At 44.3% G+C, this 14807-nt stretch overlaps 1 protein-coding gene across 1 annotated transcript; it reads left to right on the top strand.

Moving 5' to 3' along the window:
* Window positions 1-12730: 12730 nt before the first annotated feature.
* On the top strand, window positions 12731-14541 carry LOC118011054 (antileukoproteinase-like). Its single transcript, XM_035005627.1, has 3 exons — window positions 12731-12845; window positions 13717-13878; window positions 14276-14541. The coding sequence occupies exons 1-3, from the start codon at window positions 12761-12763 to the stop codon at window positions 14539-14541; spliced, it is 513 nt and encodes a 170-aa protein (XP_034861518.1). The 5' UTR covers window positions 12731-12760.
* The last annotated feature ends 266 nt before the right edge of the window (window positions 14542-14807 follow it).

Raw genomic sequence — 14807 nt, forward strand, 5'->3', positions numbered from 1 at the left:
CATTCCATCCAAAGACAAGGGATGTCTTCCAATTTAAGTATACTTTTGAGTACTTCAGAAATGTTTTTAAATTTTGGTAATTCCTTATGGCGTGTATTTCTACTGTTTAAATTTTTTTGTTGTTTTGTGAATAAAATGTTCCCTCATGTTAAATCTCCTAACTTCTTTACATGTAAGAAGAACAATGACTTTTGAATATTAATACAAAATTCTCTCTATGTTAGGTGTAGCATGGAATCTTTTGGCTTTGATAGATACACTATCATGTTATCTGCAATGATAATTTTAATTATTTATTTCTAATTTTTATGTGTCTAATTTTTAAAATCCTGTACAATAACACTGACTACCTCTTCCAATATAATATGAAGTAGTAGAGAAGTTAAAGGATATCATTCTTCTTAGCCTTAATGGAAAAAAGGTTTTGTGTTTCTCTGTGAAAAAGGTATTGGTCAATTTTTTAGTTTATCAAATGTGAATACATTAAAAGAAAATAATAAATGAGAGTGAGTTAACTTTTTGGAAGGTCTTTTCAGCATCTATGAGAATGAATCCTATCATTTTTTTCCTCTTTAAATATATATACGTTATATGAAGGATTTCCTAATGTTTAGCCATCTTGGATTCCTCAGGGGAAAAATAAAACTTTCATTTGTTCATGATGCCTTCCTTTTTAAATATGCTATTGTATTCTGTTTACTCATATTTTATTTTGGATTTCTGAATTGGTATTAATTAGTGAAATTGATGTGTAACTTTCTCTTTTTATGTAACTTTTGCCAGGCTTGGGTGGGTCAATTGTATACTTACTTCATAAAAAGACCTGGGAATATTATTTTTTTGATACTTTGGAATGGTAGTTTAAGTGACATTGGATTTAAAGTGTCATGTCTTTGAAGGCTTGTGAGCAGCTCCTGTGGAAACAGAGGGGGTAGTTTTGCAATGGTCTCTATTTCTTGAGAAATCGGTCTACTTTCACCTTCTATCTCTATTGGGGAAAAATTGATACATGGCACTTTCCTAGGAAATTACTTATTTCACCCCAAATTTTATATCTATTTGCATAATTCTGTACAAATAAGTGTCTCGTGATTTTAGAAATTTCCCCTGTTGGAGAGCTGTTTCCCTTTGCTCTGTCCTTCCTATGTTGTGTATTTGTGCTTTCTGGCTTTTATTGATATTAGATTAGCTAGCCATTTGTTTATTTTTATGCATCTTTTTCTGAAGACACCATTTTATTTATTAGTTCAACTCTACCTTTGGGGTTCTTATTTTCTGCTTTTATCTTTATTAATGTTTTTTTAAATTTGTTTTGCCTTGGTTTACTTTTGTGTTTCTTTTGTGCTTTTTGAGCTGTGTATTTAATTTATTTTCACCCTTTCAACTTTTTTTTTCTATTTGTATTTAAAACTATGGATTTTCCTCTGATTACTGCTTAACTCAAATTATTTAGCGTCTCATATGTAACATTTCATTATCAGTAATTTTTTAGAAATTCTGCGATTCTAGTTTTTATTTCCTCTTTGGACTAATAATTGTTTTACAGAGTTTCTAAATTTCTGGGAAGAAAGACACTTAAAAAATTAGTATTAATTTCTCACCACGTTGCATGGCTACTAGAGAATATCGTTTGTATTGTTTCTACTTTATAAGAACATATTGGGGGTTTCTTTGTGATCTGGTATATAATGAATACTTATTAATGTTCCACTACTTGAGAAACATCATAGTTTCTGTTACCAGTATCCAAAATTCAATGGTACATCCATAAGAGTACTGTAGTAATTATGTTGTTTAGTTCTTCCCAGATCTTCACTGTCTTGGTGGGAGGCATTTTACAGAGCTGTTGAAGAGTCACAGACTTAGCTAGAGTTGTTTTTCTTTAAGGGGAAAAAGAATGAAATAAAAATGCAATTGATCTCAGGAAAAAACAGAAATTGTATGAAGAATGAAATGTGAGGCGCCTGGGTGGCTCAGTCAGTTAAGCGTCTGCCTTCGGCTCAGGTCATGATCCCGGGGTCCTGGGATCAAGCCCTGCATTGGGCTCCTTGCTCAGCAGGGAGTCTGCTTCTCCCTCTGCGCCTCCCCCTCTTCATACTCGCTCTCTCTCTCTCATAAATAAATAAAATCTTAAAAAAAAAAGAATGAAATGTGATCATGGCATTCAACTCAACTCAGCAGTAACAATTACACTGAGTTGTAATAGTGTTTTCCTTGAATATGGATTTTACCAAAATTGTGATATATTTATTTTGGGAGGGTATAGAGATCTATAGAAGAGTGAAAATCCATAACAGGAAGTAAGCAGGTAAGGTCTACATCTGAAGAAGTAAAAGTTGGCAGTATATACATACAATTATAAAGTATGGAAGTAAATGTCACAAAAAATAGAAGAATTGACGGCCATTACTTGTGGGGGACCAGAAAGGCAGTGGGGTAGAAGTTGGGGGTTGGCACAGTCAAGAGGGAGGCCTAAATGTCCTGCTGGTGGTTTTGTTTTGTTTGGTTTGGTTTTTTGTAGGCTCTACACCCAGTGTGGAGCCCAACGTGGGGCTTGAACTCACACCCTGAGATCAAGACCTGAGCTAGATCAAGAGTTGGACTCTTAACCGCCACCCAGGTGCCCCACTGGTGGTTTGTTTGTTTGTTTGTTTGTTTGTTTGTTTTTAAAGTACTATTTTAATCTTCAAGCTGTGTACATGTATTGCTATGTTAATGAAAAATTAATTTGAGGTACTCTAGACAGTGTAGTTCCCATTTTGTAAAACAACACACAGGACAAAAGCTGGGGTAAACAGAATATTAATGTTGAGCGTCTGTTTGTAATGAAACAGTTGGGAAGTTTGTTCAACAACCCACAGTATTGTTGCTGGCACCTTTCACGGAGCATCCGCACTGAGGGTTATAGGGCTGGGGAGCTGGCTGAGCTCCCCCTCTGTCGGTCCACGTCCTCCCCCACCTCTTCCCCAGATGTTCATGCTTTCTGCTCCCCTCCCCACATTCCAGGGCCACTCCCCTGGGGATGGACTTCAGATCTCATTTCGGCAGAGAATTGTGGCAGTGGCCAGGAGGGGAATCAGCATTGCCAAAACCTCTAACATTCAACCCAGGAAGAACCTGGCTGAGGAACCCTTGTAGGGATGGGCATTAGGCTGTGAGGACAGGAGGAGATCCTGGGGTCCCAGCTGTCTCCCTCCGATGATCGGGAAGAATTTTGTTTACTTATTTATTTTTAATTTAATTTAATTTAAATTCCAGTGTAGTTAACATAAAGTATTATGGGAAGAATTTTACCTATAAGACCCCCTGTTTTTTCCACTCTTTCCAAATCTCTCTGTGGCAATTGTCTCAGGTTTCTTTCCTGGAAACTTCATGTCTGCTCAGATCTTGACCTGAAGGAAGAATTCTCTACTTGTCCTATGTCTGAGTAGGCATAAATGCCTTTTAAAAATAGCCCTTTTAAATAGCATGATATAAAATGACAATACCTGGATAAGGTCAGGTGGCCCCGGGGACAGCCACAAGTTGGTGACATAGTGTTGATGGGCCTGGGTGAGGAAGGGACTTTTACCTAAGGCAAAGAGGGCATGTGCTGGTCAGAGCAGAGAGAAACAGATCTGAGACAGGGCAGGGGCTGAATGGCCCAGAACACCTGTAGTGCAGACCCAGTGGCCTGAGGCCCAGAGTGCAGCCCAGCAACACCTGCTGGGGTAACATGTGCAGGACCCCTATGGTAATAAAATAAAAAGTAACACCCACTATTTACTGACAGCTTTCTATGTCAGAACAACTCTACTGAGTGAGGAAGTTAAACCCCTCCTTTCAGACAAGAGGAGACTATGCCTCAGAAGGCTAAATGATTTTGCAGCATCACAGAGATGGTTGGTTGCAGAACTGGGCCAGCTTCATGGGTGTGGGAGCCTATATAGTCACACGGGAGTCATGCTCTGCTGCCACCATTGAAATCCTTAATGGTTTTTGAAAAGGGCCTTGTATTTTCATGTTGCGCTAGCCTCACAAATTATGTAGCTGGCTCAGGGATGTCTTCAATAATACTAGCTTCTGGGTTTTCCTTCTCTCCAGACTGAACCTGGTGTATATGCCTTATGCCCAGAGGAGCTGCCCAAAGCTAGCCAATTATGGAACCTTTTTTTTTAAGTTTTTATTTAAATTCCAGTTAGTTAATGTACAGTGTAATATTCGTTTTAGGTGTACATTAGAGTGATTCACTACTTCCATACATTGCTCGGTTCTCATCACAAGTGCGCTCCTTAATCCCCACCCCCTATTTCACCCATCCCCCCGCCCACCTCCCCTCTGGAAACCATCAGTTTGTTCTCTATAGTTAAGAGTCTGTCTCTTCTTGGTTTGCCTCTTTTTTTTTTTTTTTAAAGTAAGCTCTACACCCAACGTGGGGCTTGAACTCACGATCCTGAGATCAAGAGTTGCAGGCTCTACAGACAGAGCCAGGCAGGTGCTCTGATTATGGAATTCACCCAGAGGCATTACTAATAGAAAATTGATCACTTCTGTATAGATATTTGAATTTCTTGAATCCCTCAACCCTGCTGGTATTCTGTAGTTTGTGATTGCCTCTAGGAGGGAAAGATGAAAATAACTGTGGTCATGTCCAAGGAGACCTTTATTTTGCTTCTAGTGGTTTGTTATTTTTAAAATAAGTTTCTGGGGACGCCTGGGTGGCTCAGTCATTAAGCGTCTGCCTTCAGCTCAGGTCATGATCCCAGGGTCTTGGGATCGAGCCCCATGGGAAGCCTGCTTCTCCCTCTCCCACTCCCCCTGCTTGTGTTCCCTCTCTTGCTGTGTCTCTCTCTGTCAAATAAATAAATCTTTAAAAAAATAGAATAAAATAAGTTTCTGATCTCAGAATTGCAAGTGAACCCCTTCTGCCCTCTTCTCTCTAAAATACTTACAACATAGAGGACAAAAAAAATCATAGGAAACAAACTGAGGGTTGCTGGAGAGGAGGTGGGTGGGGGGATGGGGTAATTGGGTGATGGGCATTACGGAGGGCATGTGATGGAATGAGGACTGGGTGTTATGTGCAACTGATGAACCACTAAACTCTACCCTGAAACTAATCATACAGTATATGTTAGCTAACTTGAATTTAAATTAAAAAAAAAAACCTGCTTTTGGGCGCCTGGGTGGCTCAGTTGGTTGGGCGACTGCCTTCGGCTCGGGTCATGATCCTGGAGTCCCTGGATCGAGTCCCGCATCGGGCTCCCTGCTCGGCAGGGAGTCTGCTTCTCCCTCTGACCCTCCCCCCTCTCATGTGCTCTTTCTCATTCTCTCTCTCAAATAAATAAATAAAAATCTAAAAAAAAAAAAAACCTGCTTTTGACTTACAGTATGACTATGAAGGATGACTGTATCTCTTTGGGCTGTTTTCTTATCTGTAAGGTGGACATAATCACTTTGATCAGGAAACATCCTACACAGGGCTTTGTAATCCATAGTGTTCCTCTGGGTCCTCAGGGATGTCCAGATTAAAGCCCACCAGGACCACTAGCCTTGGGGAACTTGTAAGGATCACTCAGCCAGTGTCCTGATTTTCCGAGTGGAAATACTGAGTCAGTAAGCGGCTAGGATTGCCACTGCATGCTCTTTCTTTCCTACCTCAAGTAGCCTTCGAACTTGATGGCCAGAGGTCCCCCTTGAAGTGGAGGATCTGGGAGTAAGGTGGCTGCACCATGGCGTGGAAGCTCAGACCTAACGTTCTGCTGTAGATAGATGGTGGCCAGCGTGGTGACACTGAGGATTCCCACTGAGAGGTCCAGGGTGTCCGTCCCCCACACCAGTCCAGAATATTGGGCATTCCAAGCTGAAGCCTGGGTTCTACCACAGATTCTTCTTCATGCCTAGCCCTTCTTGTACCCCTGGCACCCAGAAAAGGGCTGGGCATAGAAAAGGAGTTTTGATTAGAGAATTAATAAAAGCACTTGCTTCTCTCTGCATACCCCGCATCTGTGATTCAGAGTCTGGCCTGGAGGCTGGGAGTCTCTGGGAGCAAAGAGACTCCCTCCCACAGCAAGAATCCTCATACCCCTGGGCATGTTTTCCCCCTACGCTGTATACCTAGAATTCAAATTGCTTCTAAGGTTTTCCTTTTGACAAGGCTAGGTTGTTCTTACAGAAAACATCAAGTAACTCTGCCAACTGAATGGGCAATTTATACTTCTTCCAGTGGTATCTGAGTCTCTGCTTGCCTGTAACTTAATCAGTTAATATGTGGTCAGACTTTAAGTCCCTCTGTAGCTCTATAGCAGAACTAACCTACTTTCCTTGAGATTTGCAGACCGCTGGCCTTGAGGAGTGAAGGACCAGACTTTCCCAGAAGATAAGGCCTGACTATGTTTGAAAACAGCCCTCGCTGATGCCAGCAAGTCTGTTCAGGGTAACGGTGACGTACGACTAACAGCACAGGGAACGTGCTTCTCCTGCATGTAGCCCCCTTCCTTTTTTCCCTGCCTTCCTCTTTAAAACCCTCCAGCTGTCCTGGACTGGGAAGATGGTCTTTGAGATGTTAGTCCCCGACCTTCTCAGGTTCCCAGCTTCCTAGATAAAGCAGCCTCTGCTTTCCCACCATCATTTGTCTCTCAAATATCAATTTTCAAGTGGCGATGAGCCGAACCTGAGTTGAGAACCAGTCCTCGTCCGATAGCCCTCGTGACTATTAGACACCACAGCTTCATTCTCTCACAGAGGAACCAGGTTGAAAAAGGCTGTTAAGGGCTTCAAATACCTCTATCCATATTTGTATCTATATCCATCTCAGATTGAAATTAAAAAAATATCTATTGCCTTAAAAAGTAATGGTAATATATGGCCAGACTAAAATCTTTTATCAATTGCTGTATGAAAACTGATGTTCTCTTTCAGTTTGCACACATGATTATTTATGAGGCCAAATATATGTTCGAGCACTCAAATAATCATGATATAATTAATATCCATGTACTTAGTGCTGCATTAGCAAGCAACTACAAAGTCTAAAGGGCATAGCATTGTGCGAGTTTACTTCCACAGACTCAGTGGATTTGTGGGGATGGTTGAGAGGGCATTCAAACCTTCTGTAAGTTTCAAAAGATCCATCTAGGAAGAGGTGCATAGGGAAAACCCCAGGAAGAAGGAATCAACTGTGAAGCTCATTTCAGTGGGAGAAGATCTGGCAACTATTGTCATCCATGAGATCACTGGTAGAGAGGGGTGTGGTTGATGTAACCCTCCCTTATTTTTACCCCATTTCTCAATCTCTATCTTCTGGCTCAGTCCAGTAGGTTTCTGTCCTGACACCCACCACCAATTTGTCGGCACCAGCCCACCATCTCAAATGGCCTGCCTGATGGTCGAGGGATCCTCCATTCCCCTTGGAGATTGCTGGCATATTTCAGAGAACCTTTTCCAAATATAAGAAAGAAATACTACAAATCTGGACATGAATGCGTGTCCCCAAGGACTACCATGAATTGGGAAGGCGGGATTGAAATTTGGCTAATGGCTCTTCCTGGCTTCCTTCATTAGTTCATTCAGTGAATTATTCATTGTTTCATTCATTCAACATGTACCATGTTAGGTTCCTGAACTAAACATTGTCTTTGTATTTTGTATTTGTATTGTCTTTGCTTTGTATTGTCTTTGCTCTGGCGAGAACAGTTGCAGTCTACAAGTGGCAGTTATTGAGCTAGGTGCTGGGATATATCTTTCCTGGAAGCAAGACCCTGGGGCAATAATTTGAGGACAAGTAATCTATTTGGGAGTTGACGAAGGAACACTATTCAGAGAATAGGTCTGTGAGACAGGGCAGAAGGAAACTGAAAAGGGTGTGGTACTGAGAATATTGCTGGTATGGGCAATTGGGGCTCAATACTGTTGGAAAACTCTGGAAGGTAGTATAGAACCTGCCTTGGAATTTCCCATCCAGAGTGAAAAAATGGGGTATTTATCCTCCAGCTCCCATCTGTCACTGGCTGGGTTTTCTGCTCCCTGTGGTCTTTGGCTCCCTTGACTTGGGCTGAGAGAAAATCCTCAGGCAGGGTAGCCCAGGTGCTTATACTAAATGCCACTGGCAGGTATTGGGATGGTGAGCGCCCTGAGATTAAGGACAAGGCACAGCCAGGGTCAGCTATAAAACCTGATGGTAAACCATAGCCAAAACAATTTGGGCTGGAATCAAGATTTACTATAAAGCTCCGTGTTTTAATCTGCTCAGGCTGCTATAAGGAAACATCACAGACCAGGTGGCTTAGGCAACAGAAATTTATTTCTTACAGTTCTGGAGCCTGGTAAGTCCAAAATCGTTGCACTGGCAGATTTGGTGTCCAGCGAGAGCTCTCTTCCTGGTTTGCAGATGGACACCTCCTTACTGTGTCCTCACGTGGCAGAGAGAGAAAGAGAGAGAGATCATCTTTTTCATATCTCTTCTTATAACAGCACTAATCCCATTCATGAGGGCTTCACCCTCCTGACCTAAACATCTCTCAAAGGCCCCACTTCCTAATACCACCACAATTGGGATTAGGGCTTCAACATATGGATTTTGAGGAAACGCAAACATTGGGCCCATAGCACTACAGTAATGAAGGCATTGTGGTATTGGCCAAAGGACAGACATGTAGATCAGTGGGGAGTGCAAAAAGAGATTCATGCACATAGAGTCAATTGACTATTGGCAAAAGTACAAAGAGAATTCACTGGAGAAAAAAATGGTTCAAATGATACCAGAACAGATGAACATCCAAATGTAAAAATATGAACCTTGATCCATATTTCACATCGTTTACAAAAACTAACTCAAAATCATTCACAGACATAATTGCAAAAATTAGAACTATAGAAAAAAACGTAAGGAAGAAAATCTTTGTGACTTTGGGTTATGCAAAGATTTTTCAGATACAACACCAAAAATATGCTAAAAAAAATGATAAGTGGGATCTCATCAAAATTAAAAACTTCTGCTCTTTGAAAACCACTGTTAAGAAAATAAGGACAAGCCACCAATTGGGAAACACTATCGGCCAAATGCATATCTGATAAAGTATTTGTATATAGACTATATAAAGAACTTCAAAATTCAATAACAAGAAAACGAACAACCCAATAAAAATGGGTAAAAAATTTGAACAGACACTTCACCAAAGAATATATACAGATGGCAAATAAGCACAGGAAAATAATCATTTCATCATTAGTCTTTAAGGAAATATAAGGTAAAAGCTCAATGAAATACACTATGTATTTATTAAGATGACCAAAAGCAAGCAAACAACAAAACCACACACACACACGTCATTACCAAGTGCAATCACTGATGCAAAGCAATGAGAACTCTGGTGAGAATCCCCTGCTGGTGGAAATGCAAAATGGTACAGACACTCTGGACATCATTTGGCAGTTTATTAGAATTAACATATGTTACCACACTACCTATGGATCCTACTTTGTGTTACTACCCAAGAGAAATGTCAACCACATGCACACAAAAACCTGTACATGAATACTTATAACTGTTTTATTCATAACCACGAAAAACTGGGAGCAACCCCCAAATCCTTCAACTAGGGAATGCATAAACAAACTGGGACATCTCTGCAGAGGCCCCTTTAGGCAAACAGGCTTGAGCAATGGAATCCAGACAGACCCATCAGGCGACCCACCTCAGAATACCCATAGGCCCTAACTGACCAATGGGCTACTTACAACTAGGCACAGTTACCAATAAAGGAAGATTCCATACATGGCCATACCTCCTCATATTCCCCTCCTTTAAAAGCAGCCCCCACCCACTACCCTGTGGCAGACGGCTTCTCCTCTGCTTGTCCTACCCAATGCTCCTTTGTGGTATATTCAATAAACTTCTATCTCCTTTGTTCAGCTGTGGGTGAATTCTTTTGCCACCCATGCCATTGGCTTCCACCTGATTATCACCCCACATTTGGGGGCCCCCATCCGATCGCGAGACACCCCATTTAGACACCACAATCTCCATCCAACACGATATTGCTTAGCCATAGAAAGGAACAAACTCCTGGGAATACAGACATTCTGCTAAGCATAAGAAGGCAGATTCAACAGGTTATATGGCCTGTTCAATTCCACTCATATGACACCCTCAAAAAGGCAAAATTATAGGGACAGAAAACACATCAGTTGTTGCCAGGAGCTGAAGGTGGATCACGGGATCAACTCTGAAGGCTGCGACGAGAATTTCAAGAGGGGAATGGAGCTGTTCTCTCTCTTGGTTGGGGTGGTGGTTATGGGGCTGCACACCTTTGTGACAACTCAGAGCCACACACTAAATTGGGTGACTTTTACAGACAACATACACACAGTCTTTCCTATTTAGGACCTTATCTTTTCATGGAGCAGCATCTTCATAAACTGACACTGACAATCCTTGGTAATAATCATTAAGAGGGTGTTAAGTGCAGGGCAAGATGGGGAACAGAGGAGGGGCTCCCAACTCAGTGAGTCTTATGTCCAAAGGGACCCTATTGAAAGAAGAATAATGTTTAGTGCTTTACCTGGATGATTATACATCTTCATGGTAAGCTAAGTGAGATAATAGGCTTTCTTTTTAAATATCTTTATTTTTATCAAAGTTATACATGCCAGTAGACTCAAGAGTCATATAATCTCACAAAGCTTATTGTGACAAACAGCATTTGCTTACTAACACCCACCCCCAGAGGAAACCACTTTTAGTCTAGATAAGACATTGTCACTTATCTCCCTGTCTCTAAGTAATATTCACGTTGTTAAACTTGACTTTGCAGTTTCAGATATAATCTACTGACTTCCCATTACTGAAGATGAGATTTTTGTCCACTGCTTTCCTCGCCACACCTCTAGTATACAGACTCACCCTTCCATCTCCTCCCTCCCATTAGTTATGTGACAGGTTTTCTTTAATTAATTTATTTATTTTAGAGAGAATGTGAGTGGGAGGAGGGGCAGAGGGAGAGGGAGAAGCAGACTCCCCACTGAGCATGGAGCCCAATGCAGGGCTCAATTCCAGGACCCTGAGACCATGACCTGAGCCGAAATCAAGAGTCGGACACAACCTACTGAACCACCCAGGCACCCCATTTTTTTAGAAGCTGTATTTATTTATTTTAGAGAGAGAGAGAGAGTTATGTGACAATTTGATGAGATCAGCACTGCTGTTTACCTCACTATGACTATGTGGACACTCATCATGGCTGAACTAGGTAATAAACCAAACTACTTTTCCTTTCTGGCACAACTTTTTCTTTGACATGAAAAATTGTCAGGTTTTATGTTTGCTTGGTTTTCTACTTACATATCACTTTTCAATCACAAACTCTTCATTGGTTGCCAAAACCTCCTCCCCGTGTTCATATGCACCAAATGTGCTATTAATTTCACCTTCCAGAAGGTGAATTTCCTGGAACCCTGTGACCCTTTCCAGTTTGGACTGGCCGCCCTGTGTTTCTGGCACTCCGCTGTCACTCTGGGACCTTCTGTTACCCCATCGTGGAGACTTCCTTCTTTTCTCCCCTACATTCTGGTTTCTCTATCCCCTGCATTTTTTCCTTGGTTACACCTTAATAGGCTTTCTTTTGATATTTAGAAATGTTCCACATGATGGGGCGCCTGGGTGGCTCAGATGGTTAAGTGTCTGCCTTCAGCTCAGGTCATGATCCCAGGGTCCTGGGATTGAGTCCCATATCGGGCTCCCGGCTCAGCGGGGAGCCTGCTTCTCCCTCTGACCCTCTCCCCTCTCATGCTGTTTCTCTCTCACTCGCTCTCTAAAAAATAAATAAATAAAATCTTTAAAAAAAAAAAAGAAATGTTCCACACGAACTTCTTGCCACTTAGCCAACGCTCAGTTGATGAGAACCTTCATTATAATTATGAAAGCACAGTGGGGGTAACTTGAGGTGTGGGAAAACTTTTTGAACAGGACAAAGGGCACGCTTTGCTTACCTGGTTGACCAGCTGACTGCTGGGAAGCGTCCTATCAGTTCATCTCAGGGAAAGGGGCTCAAATGTGGCTTCCCATCCACTTCGCTCCCCCCACCCCGTCCACCCCCCCACCCCATCGCTCTGGGGCCCGTGTTCACTCTGTTCAATGCCCTTCCACCCCCTTTATCTCCGATCCTGCTCAGTGACCCAGGCAGGTAGGACTACCCCCACCTCACAGCGAGGAAGCCGAGGCCCGAAGTGGTTTGGGTTGCTGTCCGTTCTTCACTACTCATGTCACACGGGCTCCTAGGGAAACCCCCGTGGGATTGGCAGAGTGCCCGGGATTGTGGGTTTTACGTGGACACAAGTCCAGAGTGAGCAAGCGAAGGCGTCACCTGAAATCTGGGAAAGGGAGTGATGCCAGGTAATCGGCAGCCAGTCCAGGAGTGTGGGAAGGTCGAGGTAAGTAGAGAGGCTCATTTGTAATGACCTCTGGTTCTGCGTTGTAGGCTCCCTTCAGGGCCCCCCCCCCCCCCCCCCCCCCCCCCCCCCCAAGGCCCACGACAGGTACTTCCAGAATGGCCTCCCAACCAGCCTGCTGACACCTCCCCCTCCAAGTTCCACACTGTCCCTTCCTAGGCCTCAGGCTCCTGCCATTGATACTCTGGGGGGCGGAGTTACTATCCTCCCCTGAATTTCCGGCTGAGCAGGGAGCAGCAGGGAGGGCTCCAAGCACTTCTGCAGGGACCACACCCTGGGAGGGTTTTAAAGGGAAAGGCCAGCACTGGCCACCACCGACCCACCTGCCGTCACTATGAAACCCGGCAGCCTCATCACCTTCACGGTGCTCCTTGCCCTCCAAATCCTCACATCCCGGACTGTGGAAGGTGCCAGCAAAGGTGAGTTGGGAGACTCTCTGGCCATATCCAGGTGCCAGGGTCCATGATGGCTCAGCATGGCGGTAGCCTCCTCCTCTTAGTCCAGGGGTTGACCTTGAAGTCACCTTTCCCGTGGTCTGGCCCATGGCCCCTAATTTCAAGCATCTCTCTGAGGACTTCAGCTAAGAGCTTCTGAGCGTCCAGAAACCCACCTTTTGCCAGATGGACCCGGTGACCCCAGCCCCTGTATTGCTTATTGTTCTCTCTCTGCAGCTCCTTCTCTATTTGGTCTTTGGCTCTGTCGCATTATTTGGGTCTCTGTTTAATTTTCCAAAATGTTCTCTTTTTCTCTTACTGTTTCTTTTTAAATGGTCACTCTGTCTCAACTGACTTGTCAGTTGATCTGCAATCTTTCCTTCAGGCTCTGATGACTTGCCTCTCCTACTACCGTGGTCCCTCTCCGCCTCCCTCCCCGTCAGCCGCGGGCCAGGAGCGCCTGACTGTGGGCTCTGCCCAGCCGTGTGCTGGGGCTGGCTCACAACAGCCGAGGCGTACACTTTTCAAGACTTTTGCGGGCTAGTGGACATCACGTTGGTAGCTTGGAATCAGCCACAGGAGCGGTATTTACACCATGGCAATCGGCAAATACCAGCACACCACCCTCTATACCTTCTTTCCTGTGCCATTGACTCCCTCTTGGTTGAGTGGCTGGCTGAGCCTGGCACCGCCCCACACCTGCCTTCAACCTGGAACCCTCCCAGCTCCCTCTCTTCCTTTGGGGTCAGCTGCCGGAGTTAGTTTTCTGTCCCCTCCTGGGAAGCTGATTCTTTGTCTGGGATTATAGTCATGACTCAGAATCAGCTCCCCCCTCCTCCTCTGTTCTCGCCCTTAGAAAAAGCCAAGCATGGAGTCTGCCCCTTCAGGCCTCATGTGATGTGCATTGTATTTGAACCCCCTCAATGCCAGAGCGACTGGCAGTGTCCGAAGGAGCAGAAATGCTGTAACGACTATTGTGGCATCAAATGCATGGATCCTGTAGACCCAGCAAAGCCAGGTGAGGAAACATAGCCCGGGAAGAGGGGACCCGGGGGACTTGAGCTTGAGGACACACATGTCAGAGAAGTGGCGGGGGCTCCCCGGAACTGGGCTGGAGGGTGGGGCAGAGCCACAGCCGACTGACTGCTATTCCCGGCGCGTCAGTCCAACAGCTGGGAAACCAGTCGGTCAGTTAGCTGCTCATTCAGCTCATGAGTCACTCTGCCTCTCGGACACTCACAACACTGGTTGGGGCCCCCTCGGTGGAACGGGGGCTCCATCAGGACACGCACTGGCCTCGGTTTGGGGGCCAAGGTAGAGAGGAAGTGATTTACACACATGGGTTAGAGATGGGGTAGGAGTAGGGGTGATGCCTAGGGGGGCAAGCCTCTGAGTTGTGGCCCCGTTCTCACCAGTTAATGTCAATCCTGGGAAGTGTCCAGTGGTCACTGGCCAGTGCAGGAGGCCCAACCCCACAGACATCTGCCTGAATGATGGCCACTGCCCGAACAGTCTCAAGTGCTGCAAGGGGGTGTGTGGGAATTCATGTGTCAAGCCAGTGAAAGGTAAGATCTGGCTCAGATCCACATCCCCGGTGTGGTGCCCTGCCATGAGAAGGAGGGTGCTTAGCATCTCCCTATGCACCACTGGCCCCCCCTCAAGGAGATCCACTGCCCCTTAATACCATTCACCCCCAGTTTTCTAAGCAAATAGTTCCCAGGGTCACCTGTGACTAATAATGCTGGGTCATGGGAGGAAAGGCTTCTTGGAATGAGTCAGAAGAAAGGAGCCATGATACAAGAGGCAAGAATTTTATCTTTTCATATCACCTCTGTCTCTGACCCACTGTGTGACTACGAGCAACTGACTGAATCTTTCTCAGCCTCAGTGTCCCCAGCTGTAAAATGGACACAAGTATATCCACTGGGATACTACATGTAAAAGCTC

The sequence above is a fragment of the Mirounga leonina genome, unplaced genomic scaffold (assembly GCF_011800145.1).
Source record: "Mirounga leonina isolate KUSES-001 unplaced genomic scaffold, KU_Mleo_1.0 Mir_150, whole genome shotgun sequence".
In the NCBI taxonomy this organism is placed as follows: Eukaryota; Metazoa; Chordata; class Mammalia; order Carnivora; family Phocidae; genus Mirounga; species Mirounga leonina.

What these genes read in the sequence shown, in the direction of transcription:
- LOC118011054 (XM_035005627.1), top strand. Translation starts at nt 12,761, where the DNA reads ATGAAACCCGGCAGCCTCATCACCTTCACGGTGCTCCTTGCCCTCCAA. An exon ending in TGTGGAAGGTGCCAGCAAAG is followed by an intron (nt 12,846 to 13,716) that starts GTGAGTTGGGAG and finishes TCTCGCCCTTAG; the next exon opens with AAAAAGCCAAGCATGGAGTC. An exon ending in TGTAGACCCAGCAAAGCCAG is followed by an intron (nt 13,879 to 14,275) that starts GTGAGGAAACAT and finishes CGTTCTCACCAG; the next exon opens with TTAATGTCAATCCTGGGAAG.